Raw genomic sequence first — 12,765 nt, forward strand, 5'->3', positions numbered from 1 at the left:
CCTGCCTGCTTATTCTCCTTTCCCAGAAACTTGCACGGTTCCCACGCTCTGTACCTGCCCAGAAACACTCTTTTTAGGGAGGAGCCTGGAGGCAACACCGGCTCAACTTGTCGCTTGTTTTCAGCCAATGAAAGACCAACATTCCAGGCCTGCCAATCATCCTAAACTGACCAGTGTATGAAGAGGGCGGGAGAGTAAAGCGAAAGAAAGGCAAACAGAGCAGCCAAACAGGGAAACGAAGGGAGGCGGGACTAGAGCGGAAAAGCTAGTAGAAATCCGTGAAATGCTCAAGAGGCCCGCCCCTCTCCTGCCTTTTGCCCCATCAGAGCAGAGTAAATTTCGCCCCGCCCTTCAGGCTGACGTCAGCAGGCAGCTGCGGCCCACTTCGAGATCTCCTTAGAGAGAGTTCGGAGCGGCTGAGCAGCTCAGTGGGTGAGTCAGTGATGCTTAGTGGGTAGAGCACCTTGCTAGGGCTAGAGAGACCCGGCTTCAAATTCTCAGTTGTTCGCCCTGACCCTGGGCAGCTGCCTTCTCTCTGTCTAGCCCGTCTGACAGAGCTGGTGTTGGGATAAAAGCTAGGAAGTGAGACTCCCGTGAAACAGAGCTTGGACCAGCCGCCTTCTCACGGGGCGCCGCGGGGGAGGGTGTTGTGGCGATAAAATGGAGGCGCAGACCGTGCACGGCGCCTTGAGCTGCTTAGGGGGACGGCGGGACGCGCACTGAATATGGAGTAAATAAATCCCGAAAGTGGTGGTTGGGGGAGTAAATGGGAGGCGGGAGCCTGTGGGGGTGTAAGGCAGAAAAAGATCCTGAGGGATGGAGGCCTCTGCCGGCTCTTCCTTTTTCAGGTAGTTTCCTCTGGGACAGCAGAGAAAAAGAAGCAGCAGGAGGGGGTGATGCAGTGAGGGGAGGGGTCTTCCCTCACCTTACCAAGGCTGGCCATTCTGTGTTTGAAGAAGTGAGCTGTGGCTCACGAAAGCTCTTACCCTACCATTAATTTTGTGAGTCTTATAGGTGTTACTGGACTCTTGCTCTTTTCCACTGATACAGACAGACTAACACGGCTACCCATCTTGATTTATAGCCATTCTGTTTGGCAATGTGCTCCCCCCCCCCAGGTGCTTTGAGGATCAAAACTCCTCAGCAGGGGAAGTACGGAGCGCATGCTCTAACTGGAGCCTATTGCGCAAGAAATACGCTTGATAGCTCTGAGAAGATCACTTCTGCTGCCATTTGCATGTGTAAAGTGCCCTCAAGTCGCTCCTGACTTATGGGAGCCCCAGCAAGGGAGCTTTCGTGACAAATGAGAAGCAGAGGTGTTTTGCCATTCGATTCCTCTGCAGAGCCTTCCTTTGTGGTCTCCTATCCAAGTACCGACCCTGCTAAGCTTCTGAAATCTGATGAGATCAGGCAGACTATACCATGCTGCCTTCCCTCCCCCTCTGCTGCCTTTTACATGCCATGAATTCTTATGCTGAGAAGGAAAGCCTTGGGGCACTTGGGGATATTGCAGTAGACTTGTCCTCCCCAGACAAGGGCCTTACAAGAGAATGTCTTTGACCAACGTTCAGAGCAGCGCAGCCTCCCTCTGAGATTTCTTGCAGCATGCATGTCTGTCCTGCACAGACCTGTCCCAGAGCAAGATATGGATCTGATAACACTTTAAAGACAAACTAGATTTAACTAGGCTGCAGACTAACACAGCTACCCACCTGAAAATACCTGTCCCAGTGATCTTTTCAGAAGATAATAGAGACACTGATTTGCTATGTTTGGTCACCTTCTAGTATGACCATGAAATGGAGCCAAGGTTGTGGCTGTGCATGTGAAGGAACAAGGCTTTATTCTCTGGAACAGGTTTGGTTTTCAAAGGCTGGAGCCAATTGGGAAGGCCAGAGTGCAAGTGGAACTTCACCTGTTTATGCAGGAGAAAGGATGTGAACACGATGGGATCTCTTTTTGAACTTGCTCTGCTCAGGGTTCCTTTGCAGCTCTACTTATCTCTCTTTGGATTGCACTTCCTGGTACCTTGTGTGATGTTGTGATGTTCTATTTGGGCACGTTTTCAGCACTTTCAAGTCTGATGATGTCTTTAAGCCAAGTAATAACTTACAGTGGTGACTTATATTAGTGCTGATTCACAGAATGCTTTTGTTTGTTTTGCTTTTGAAACCATTTTGAAATCTGGGATATTGCGGCAAAGCCATGAGGCAAATTGCAGCCCATAGATTTTGATTCTAACAATTCCCACAACCTCAGAGGCTTGGAAATATGCTTCCGAGTTACTGAAATTGTTGCAGCCATGTTTCTTAATCCCTTTCTGTGAAAAATTCAGGTGGTAGCTCTGTTGAAGCTTTTACTAGTTTTCTGGGGACTTGGAAAAGTAGCAACTTTTTTCCTCAGGAGTAGATTAGGAAGTTTTCATTACTTGGCTGTTTCTCTCAACCTCACCCAGGGCAGACAGACTATTTTGTCTTCACACCTCCATGCAAAGTTCATGTTGAGTTATCATTTTTGATATTTTGTGGTTCTAATGCCATTCCTCTTTCTAAGTGTGGTGAAATGCAGCCTTGGGTATCTGTACAAAATTGGCAGCAAGATCATTATATGCAAAAAATTGAAAAAGTCCAACACTGACTACAATGGAAGAATGGTTGATAAAGGTGTTGGAATTTGCAATGATGGCAAAACATACTTCATTGATTAGAGAGCAGACAAGAACTTCTTTTGAGGTTGAATGGAAACCCCTTATAGCCTTTTTACATGAAATACATAATAATGATTTGATAATTTGTGGATTTATAGATTAAGGAATTTGGACTTTAGAAAAAGAGAGCTTATATCTTTAGCAGAGAGTAAGAGAAAATGTGAAAATACTTATATCTGTTGTGGAGAAAATCAGAAGCCTTCTTGTAGTTTATTTAGGGTTTTTTTTCTTTCCATGTTCATTTTTTTAATGTTCATATGTTTTCTTAGTTCTGCCTGTCTGTTAGCTGGGGCGGGGGGTGGTTGTTGGTTGGTTTGGTGAGTCTGTGTAACTGCACCTTTATGTTTTGTCTTTTTATTAAATAAATAAAATTATTTTTAAAAAGGTGTCTGTGCAAAATTGCCACTTGCAAAAGTAAATGCTTAATGTGTACTCTAATTCACAGAAGTTAACCTGAAACCAACCTCACAGGTACGGGGGAAAGTTGTAGATGAAGGTTTTCTAGCTAGCTAGCTTTCATCTCCCTGGTGAAGAAGGCGCTGGTTCACCTGTTAATGCCAGCAGAACATCATGTGTCCTGAAAACTACTGCTTAGTGATACTCATACACATTTTTCTCCCAAAGAAGAGACTAACAATTCGCTATCAGTAGAAAGGGAAGAGTCTGATACTGCTTAAAGAGAGAACAGTGTAAAGGGATTTAGAGACACGTGGTTTTGGAATGGGGAAGCTTTAGGGAAGCATTTCCTTTTTGCAACCATTAACATTACTTGTGTATAGAGATAGGGTTCCCCTCCTCTCTCTCTCACACATGCACGCACAAGAAGACTTGGTTCATGCTTATCAAGGTACAAAGAAAAATTGGGGAGGTTCTTGCCTGAAATTCAATTACTCTTAACACATGATATTACTCAGGCTCGCCCTCCATAATTTGGAATAGGTGGCTAGAAAAATCCTGATGTTTTTAATCTGAGTAAGAGTCAGTAAAGAGGCAAAATGAGCTAATTTCCAGAGGAATTAAATGGACATAGCTCCACAAGTCTTGGTGGTAATAAAAGAAATCTTTTATGGCAGCAACACAGAGTCAGTTTGGAGAAGGCAAAGGCATCTTAGTTTTTCTGTAAATCAAGAACGTTTGTGGCATGGAAGTCTCTGCCAGCTTCTCTGTGACTTTTAAACTATTTCCTTCCTGGCCATTGGCTCATGATCATAGCATCTTGGTGAATTTTGCAATGACCTCCTTGGACAGGACTGAAGAATGAGGTGTTCCTCAGGGAGTGTGTCATACTGGTGGATCTGGTCCAGATTGCAAGGCTGTGAGCAACAGCTGGAAGGTCCTTAGCCTCCTATGGCTTTGCTCTTCCTGCCACGAGCTCTGCTCTGGCAGATTAAGTAATAAAGAGCAACCAACGCAAGCGGGGTAGCAAGTATTTCTTCAGGTGCTTTTTGGGTTTCGCTTCATGAGAATAATGGAGGGGAATAAGTTTGGGGGGAATTAGTCTCCCAGAGGTTTAGCATTTGGTGGGCTGTAATTCTGAGAAGCGTCTCAGACAGTTGCTTGCTGAATATTGCATTAAAAACCTCCAGGAAATCAGACTGTACACAGTCTCTCTGGGCAGCCTGTTTTTGAGTTACATTTCTTTTTTTAAAAAAAAAATTTATTGGTGAGTACATACAATGTTATTCAATACACAAATTCCCCGTCTTATCTAAATTATATCAGCCCCCACCCTTCCCCACCCTCCTTACTGACTTCCAACAGCTTTCCAACCCCAAACCCCTCTTATTACTCAAATTACTCTTAACCATAATTTTTCTAAATCCTATATATGTTATATCACTTATTCTAAGCATATTCAAATTCTTCTCTATCCAATTTTCTAATATATCAATCTACATTTCACTGTTTAAACTATCTATTTTTAAAACAATCTCCTTATTACTAATATTAGCTTAGATTAATTAATAGCTAAGTTTCCCCATTAATGGTAAAGTTACTTCTCTCTCCCCTTTATAAAGTCACATATTAATAATTCTCAAACTGCCACAATCCTCCTTTCACATCCCATTTTTTTTCTAGATATTGTTTGAATTTCTCCCAGTCTGCAATATATTCTCCTGGATCAAGGTCTTTAAGTTTTCTTGTCATTTTGTCCATCTCAGCCATGTACAGCAATTTGTAAATCCAATCTTCTATAGTTGGTATTTCTTGCACTTTCCATTTCTGCGCATACAAAAGTCTTTCTGCTGTAGTCATGTAAAATAGCAATGTTCTGTACTGCCTTGGAACTTGTTCCATTCCCAAGTTCAGTAGCAACAACTCTGGGTTCTTATTTATTTGGGTTTGCAAAACCTCATTAATTATTTCTATTATATCTCCCCAGTATTGCTTAGCTACCTCACAAGTCCACCACATATGATAAAATGATCCTTCATGCTTTTTACATTTCCAGCAGTTATCTGACATATTTGCATTTCCATGCGCAATCTTCTTAGGCGTTAAATACCACCTATACATCATTTTGTATACATTCTCTTTAATGTTGGTACAAGTTGAAATCTTCAAAGTATTTTTCCACAAGTATTCCCATGATTCCATTGTTATTTCATTATGAAGGTTTACTGCCCATTTCACCATCTGGACTTTGACTGTCTCGTCTTCCGTATACCATTTTAAAAGTATTTTGTATATTTTCAAAATATCTTTTTTGCCTTCTTGTAGAATCACTTCTTCTAACTCCGAGTTTTTTAGTCTTATTCCTCCCTTTAGACAGTCCTTTTTTGAGTTACATTTCTCTTGTCATTATGAAGCTTTCCCTTAAGGTCTGTGATATTCTGGGCCAAAGATTCAACTACTTAAAATGTGGTCTTTTTAACACCAGGGTTCCTCAATGGCTGCCTAATATCACAGGATCTTAGGAGGTTCCAGGCCTACCATCCTCGTTTGATGGAGGGAGCTGTTTCTGAATGGAGGCTTCCTGCAGGCACAGAGGTCTTTTATGAAGCTCCAGTGAGGCGGAGAAAAGAGGGGGCTGGCTTGGTGTCTTGGGGAAGGAAAAAATAAGCAGCATGGAACACTTCTGTGGGTGTCATAGCATTAGGGATGAGTGCTCTGTTTCTGTAGCAAGAAATGTATGTGATGGTGACACTTGGGCCTTTCTCAAGAAAGAGCCCTTTCTCATAATGCTGGGGGACTGGTCGGCCCACATCTACAGCACGTGCTCTGAGCTGTGGGTCTTCTGGGGCAGTACTCGCTTGCTTAGGAATAATATGCCAAGAAAGGTTTAAAGCAACGGAAGTTGGTTCCAAGACCCCTAATCGATGGCCCTTTGTCTGTTGTGAGCATTCTTTTTCTGTCTTGTTTGGAATTGACAGGAGGAGCTGAGAAGTGTTTGTTCTTCACTCCTTAGATGGGTTTAAAACCTCTTAAATTCTTCAGCAGATGAAGCTAAGTGGATTGTCTGATTCTTGTCAGGATCCTGAATAAAGACACTGGATTATCAGGCACTGAGGAGGAACCTCTTCCTTTTCCCTGTGTGGAACGTAGTGTTCATGTCTGAGCTTTTTAAGTTTCCAGTCAGAGCGTGACTCAGCTGTTGTGACTTCCACCCCAAGACTATGACTTGGCGTCTGTCACCTGCTGCCTTTTGCTTGACACTGAAGAAGAGGGCATTCAAAGAAGGAAGATCTGACTGCCTCTGTGAAGTGTGGTTTCAGAGAGCGAATGTCTGGTGGAGACTAAGAGCTTGCTAGCCCCAGGGTTTAGGGTCTGATTAAATACCTATCGGCCTGCCTTGCCAAACATGAAGGTGAGTGGGTGGAGATGCTTTCTCACCTGAATCTCTCACTAACTGGAAGATATGCTTTCTCTCATCTGCCTGCTTGCTGGAGTTTAGGTGTGCTTTGTACATCCTTTTTTGTATGTATGTTTACCAAATTATTTTTTTCAAAAACCATTTGGGTATGGATGGACAAGGTGTGAGCTTGGTGAGTGTGTTTTGAAAAAATATTTGCTGTTCATCTCCCAGGAGGTAAGTGGATCCTTTTAAGTGAGCACTCAAGCTGACTTGTGTTTTGCTGTCTTTGAAATGTTCTCCTCTAACTAGATCTCCCCTCCTTCCATAGTTTTTCTTTAGTGTTTGTTGGCAAAGGGACTTTTGGGAACATGCCTGACAGCCACTGTTCGCTCTGGCGCTCAGCCCAGTGTTTTGCAGGAGTGGAAATGTCTCCTGTTTGACATGGGAAGTGCTGAGGCATGGATTTATTGCCGGTCTGTTAGCAGGGCAGATGGGGCTTCATCTGCAAATGACCAGTGGTTGCGATTGGAGACTGTTGACAATTGTTTTTGTTTGGCCTCTGTTCGTTTGCTAACAGGTGGTATGGTATGGTTTGGTGTGTGAGTATGTGTGTTTAGATCTCGGTTTCTGAAAGCCCCTCTATAGTCTTGAGTTTCAGGTAGAGCAGCAGTTGTGTGATGCTTCGGCCTCAAACCCATTCTGGAACCCCACGTCTCTGATTTGTAAAGCCCTTCTCCTTAATCCAATATGGATGTGGAGGATTATGGTATCTATTCAGTAGCAAGGGAACAGGCACTCTGCATGTGGTGAAAGACACTCTTTTTTCATTGCCTTTTTTTCATTGCCCTTGAGAACAACTGAGGACAGATTTGTGGAGACAGGTTTGGCAGTTTTGAGGAATACAGTTGGGGTTTAGGCGCTGTCTAAAGGACCCAGTTTGATCTGTGCACTGTCATTTTCATTTTTTTAAACAAGAGACTTCTTAAGTTTAAGTTAGACTGCCTGACGTGATGTTTGTGAAAGCACTCTCTGTATGCTCGAAATCACTCTCGTGCCTTATGGCTTGCCATATTATAGAGCTGAACCTGTTGTTGATGCCACGGGGTTGTCTCACCATGGTGGTGGTGGTGGAGACTTATGGCGACCCCTGGTGGGGTTTTCATGGCAGGAACCTAACAGAGGTTAGTCCATTGAGCTGTGGAGCCAGTCCTCCTATCTCTCTGATAAATCCTAGGGCACCTAAAATGCAATACTAGCACCTGCTGTATTATTTGTCTACAGTCATTTCTAAATGGTGCTTCCTGCAAGGCCGCCCAGTGAATTTGTGGCAATGGTGGGATTTGAATTTGGACCTCTGAAATAGAGGGGTCTAACCACTGAACTACACCATTTTTCCCAGGATGAGAATCAATTCCATGCAAAAAGAGTGAAGGAGGGCTCACTCCTGTCCGTTGAAAGGCAAGCTAAGCATCTGGGTCAGAGGTTGGGGAAATTGCTGCTTGTAGTCACTGTGCTCAGCTTCCAGAATTGCAGCGTCTGGAGTTCAGGAGGTCTTGTGACAAGGCTAATGGGGAGGGAGGCAGTGGGCTTCCTTTACTCCACCCCTTCTTCCCAAGCAGTTGTGTGGCTTTGGCCAGTGGTTATAACTTGGAATTTGTGGTCCAGGCCAGAGTGTTTGTCTGCCCTTGCCAGAGTAAGCCGGTATTTTTCTCTTATGTGTGTCTTGAGTCACAGTGCAGTTCTGGCTGTTGGGAGTGGTGAAAATGACTGCTAAGGGGATGGTGCATGGAGCAGGCTGCTTGGAAGGCTAGGTGTTTCGTCCTGTTCTTCAGGACAGAACGTTGAGCCCTCTGGAGAAAGTTTCTTTGGGAAGGCTTGGTAAATGAGAGCAGCTCATGCTCAGCACCTGCCCTACAATCAAGCCTGTAGTTGGGAGGAATTTTGTCCCAGTGTGGTGAGTTGGGAAGCTCTGACTCCTTTGCTCAGCAGCTTGAGTCACTCAGAGCAACTGCTGTGGCCACAGCTTGTGGTGTTCTGGATTGTGTCAGCTGTTCTCTTTGGAGGGGGGTTCTGCTACTCTGCAAGGGCCTTTTGGTCTCCTCTGAATCTGCAATTCTGGCATTTTCCATTGTGGACAGAAAAGGGTTTTACTAAAAGGGGAAAATTTTAAAGTAGCGGCATCCCTTTTTTCATGGGCTCTTATAAACCTTAGGATCACCCCCCCATCCCACAGCTATGTTTATGTGGACTTAGAATTGCATGAACATCCAATGCCAGAGGTCAGGATTGCGGTCACGCTTTTGTATTGCTCAACTATCCTCCTTTGGGGTTGTTTTTCCTCAGGTTATCATGTGATTCCCAGACTGGGCAGAAGTAGTCATGCGTTCCAGCCGTGCTGTTGAGAATGGGCAGCAACCCCAGGAAGTTGCCCAGGTGAGTATCGCTTGATCTGTAGTACTGAGAAGAGTCAGAAGCATAAACACCTCAGTGTTCTACAAGCAAAATGGTAAATACACCTAATACGAGAGAGAGAGAGAGAGAGAGAGAGATATGCAAACTGCTGCGCCTTATGCTGCGTTAGCACACGGATCTTACTTTTTTGCCAGCTGAGAGGTAGGGAGAACTTTGTGTAGTAAACAGAGTAAAATGTATTATTTAGACAAAAAGTCTCATACAGTCACAATAGAACTAGCAGGTTTGGAAATCAATTTAAGTTTTGTAGCACTGAAAACACTGGACTCTTCAATAGTGTATTGTAATCAGACTCATAGAATATTAGTAGCAGACAAAATTAATCATGTTTAATCAATAATGAACATATCTTTGTAAATATGTTTTATATTTCTACCATATATGCAGGAATTGTCTTCCCTAGTGCTGTAGGTTGTCTTACATTAAAATATCCATACTGCAAATTTTGAGTAAGTAACATATTGTCTTAGAAAGCATATCACACATTTCATATGAATCTTTCTCAGAGCTTCCCCGAATTTCCAATTTTCAAAATTAATTTTCCTGGCCTTTACGTCTCTAAAGGCATCTAATCTTGCTGTGGCATTTGACTCAGGCAGGGTAGGTTTGCCTGTTCGCTCATTCTCATTCTCTCTCACACATTCTCCAACCTAAACAACCTATTTCCCCCAGTGATTTACATGTGTAATTGTCTTCGTAATTTCTCGTCTGAATTCTTCTCAAATTCTTTAGATTTAGAGCTTTGGACAGTATATACCACTTAATGCCCTGCCAAGGAATGCAGCAGTGGTGGCCAGGTGCTTGGAGCAAAGGTAGTTTCTCTAGTTGTGACCCAGCCTAAGGTGGCCTTGTGCTCTTCTGTTGCCCTAGCTGATTAAGAAGCATCTGGTGAACTCCATTAAGGCCCTGCAGAAACATTACGTGACATCGGATGCGCTCGTCACCAGCGACGATGGGGACGCCAACACTCTTTGCTGTGCACTAGAGGCGGTGTTTGTGCATGGACTGAAGGCCAAGCACATCAAGGCAGAACCTGGAACCAAAGGAAGAAAACTAGGGGGCCGTCCACCCCTTCCTCAGCCAGTTTTCTGGGCCCTTCTAAAATCTATCACACACAGGTGAGGGGAGGGCTGACATTTTGAGGGGTGAGAGAATACCTGTCACCAAAATTCACTTTTACGTGTGCTTAATATTGCTTTCTGGGGTGAGTCTGGATATAGAAGGTAACCTCTGGTGCAGATTCCAAGACATGGGGCTTCCTGGAAATCTTTAAAAGGCTTCAGTAATTATAAGCAAATTGCCAACATGTGGATGTGTTTTACTTGTTTCCCAGTCTAGAGTCCTCTTCCCTCCAGTCCTTCTCCTCTCTTGAAGGGTGCATGACATTTAGCACTCTCCTGCATAGGCCACACCCACTGAGGCAGCCTCTTTGCTTTTCAGTACCTTTAAGAAGGTACAACTTTAACAAGCTTGGTGCTCTCTCCTCACCCAGCTTCCATTTTTAATTTCCCTCCAGAAACATAATTTCTGAACTAGAACACTTGGATTTCATCAACACAGATGTGGGGCGCTGCCGCGCATGGCTCAGACTGGCACTGAATGATGGCCTAATGGAATGCTACCTGAAGCTCCTACTCCATGAAAAGGCCCACCTCTCAGAGTATTACCATTCACCAGCCCTGCTGTTGGACACTGAGGAGTGTGAATTCCTCCTGAGTTACTTGCAGGGCTTGTCCTCCCTGGCCTTTGACCTCTCTTACAAATCCGCAGTTTTGAATGAATGGACTATCACTCCTCTTTCATTGTCGGGGCTATGCCCAGCCTCAGAACTGCTGGACCCCCTGGTGAGTTTGGAGCCGCGGAGGAAAGAGTCGCTGGGCTCTCTCTCACAGTCTTCTGGCTCTGATGAGGTGGAAGGCCGCCCTACCATCTTGCCTCTCGTCAAAAGCCAGCAGGCAGAGAAACTCACAGCCTCCAATCTGAGCATCAGCACAACAGGATCCTCACAGCTTTCCTCCAGCCTTGACTCAGACAGCCTCCTCCCTGGGAGCTGCACTCGAAGCCCAGACAGGGGTGAAGGGTCTGTCTTGGATTACACTGAACTTGGCACCACAGCTGCAAAAGACTTGGACCGATCACTCCAAGAGTGAGTATCTGGATGGAAGGAGTCTTGGTTCTAGAATATTTTGATTTCTTTATAATCTTGTGTCTTGCATAGCTTGGGATGTTCAGAATGTGTGGCAAAGTGGTATTCAGAACTAGAGCCTGGCAGCAAGATATTGGCTAGATTGGTAGATGAAGCTCCACCTTCCTTCCCTCTACATTCAGCCGGCCCCACACCCTCCAAAACATTGCCTCTTCTGTGGGCCTCTTTGAGAGTTTTTTCACCATTCCTCTTTTGTCTCTGGCACTGAGAGATTTTTTCCTCCCTCGACTAAATCTGTTTTCTTCACAGCCGTTGGAATGTAGCAGCTTAGCCAATAGTATGATGGTTCATGCACATTTAGTGGGTAAAGACTGGTTTTGAGTGTTTTGCATTACATATCTAAGTTTTGAACATTCAGAGTTGATCCTGTTCGTGAGAGACTTTTGAGGTAGAGTTCAATGGTTCTTGTTTTTATAGACTAGGGAAACTGAGGCTGCGTGTATCTGGATCCACCCAGTGACTTCATGGCCCAGCTGGAATCAGGGTTTTATTGGAGTGCCCTGTGCATGATGGTTGACTTCCCACGTCCTGTTCCACAACAGGAATGGAATCCTGTCTTCCAAGCCTCTTATCTAACTTTGAATAAGAGAACAGCATGCGTTGTGTGAGCGTACAGTTAGCTGTACGGAAATGTGAGACTGGACTTCATGTAACTGTACCTGGCAAAGTATGGGCAAGCAGAGGCAGTCAGCTGTGTGTGGCTGGAGCCATGTGGTGGTGGTGACTCGGGGGCTGTTAGGCACATCATCTAGTGAATCCATGGTGATCTCTTAAGGTGTATGTTTCTCACTCTTGAAATTTGTTTTTATTATTTTATTTATTTATATCATTTATAGACTGCCTTTCTCATTAAGGCGCGATTAACCTCTCTTTTTTTTTTATTAAGGGTATTAGCAGGATTCAGCAGAGCACAGAGGACATTGGAATCTGCAGGAGAGAAGCCAACCCATATTGTGGCCGAGTCTTCCCTGTTGCAGTGCCTCTGTCCTGCTGCCAGTGCACCCCTTCCCTGTGGGGAAGTAACTGAAAGCCCAGCTGTTGTCCAGTTGCCACTTCCCCCTGCAAACTCACAACTTCTCAGCAATGGCGGTTCACTTAAAATGGGTGAAACAGCAGAGCCCTTGATAGCCCTTAGCGCCGGGATCGAGACAGCACCCGAGTTGATCAGAACACACATTGCCAAACAAGAAGCGGATGCTACCCAGATTCACTGTATTGACAGCAGAAAAGTTGAAGAGAGCATCAGCCAAGTGAATGGCCATGATGGAAGCCATCCAGGGATGAGACAGCTTCCCTCGCCAGTCTCTCCAGTGGGCTGTCCGGTAGGAATTGCCTTATTTATGTAGAAGGGTTTAGGTGGGGAAATGCTTTGGAATATAAAGAAGACAGCTCAGGGCTGTATATCAATTAATTTCTGCTGAAACAAGGAAATTTTGTAGGCTTTTGCATCCCTAGAGATGGAACAGGTTAGAATTTCAGCTACACAATACAGCCTCTGGTTCTGACTTTGACCTTTCCCCCACCCAGCTTTGTATATTCCTACAAGGCTTTGGTAAAATGTTACATGTGTTGCTTTTGAATATT

General features: G+C 44.5%; 1 protein-coding gene across 2 annotated transcripts in view; it reads left to right on the forward strand.

The window, feature by feature from the left end:
- The first annotated feature begins 361 nt into the window (after positions 1–361).
- PLEKHM1 (pleckstrin homology and RUN domain containing M1) overlaps positions 362–12,765 on the forward strand; it is a 28,198-nt gene continuing 15,794 nt past the window's right edge. Inside the window, exons 1-5 of one of the 2 annotated variants that reach the window (XM_054994603.1) lie at positions 362–432; positions 8,847–8,936; positions 9,846–10,093; positions 10,492–11,121; positions 12,068–12,503. In XM_054994603.1, the coding sequence (XP_054850578.1) occupies positions 8,883–8,936; positions 9,846–10,093; positions 10,492–11,121; positions 12,068–12,503 (1,368 nt within the window). In that variant the 5' untranslated portion in view covers positions 362–432; positions 8,847–8,882. Of the gene's footprint in view, positions 433–6,452; positions 6,516–8,846; positions 8,937–9,845; positions 10,094–10,491; positions 11,122–12,067; positions 12,504–12,765 lie in introns of those variants that run through there. The other variant, XM_054994602.1, reaches the window with a different exon arrangement.

The sequence above is a fragment of the Eublepharis macularius genome, chromosome 12 (assembly GCF_028583425.1).
Source record: "Eublepharis macularius isolate TG4126 chromosome 12, MPM_Emac_v1.0, whole genome shotgun sequence".
In the NCBI taxonomy this organism is placed as follows: Eukaryota; Metazoa; Chordata; class Lepidosauria; order Squamata; family Eublepharidae; genus Eublepharis; species Eublepharis macularius.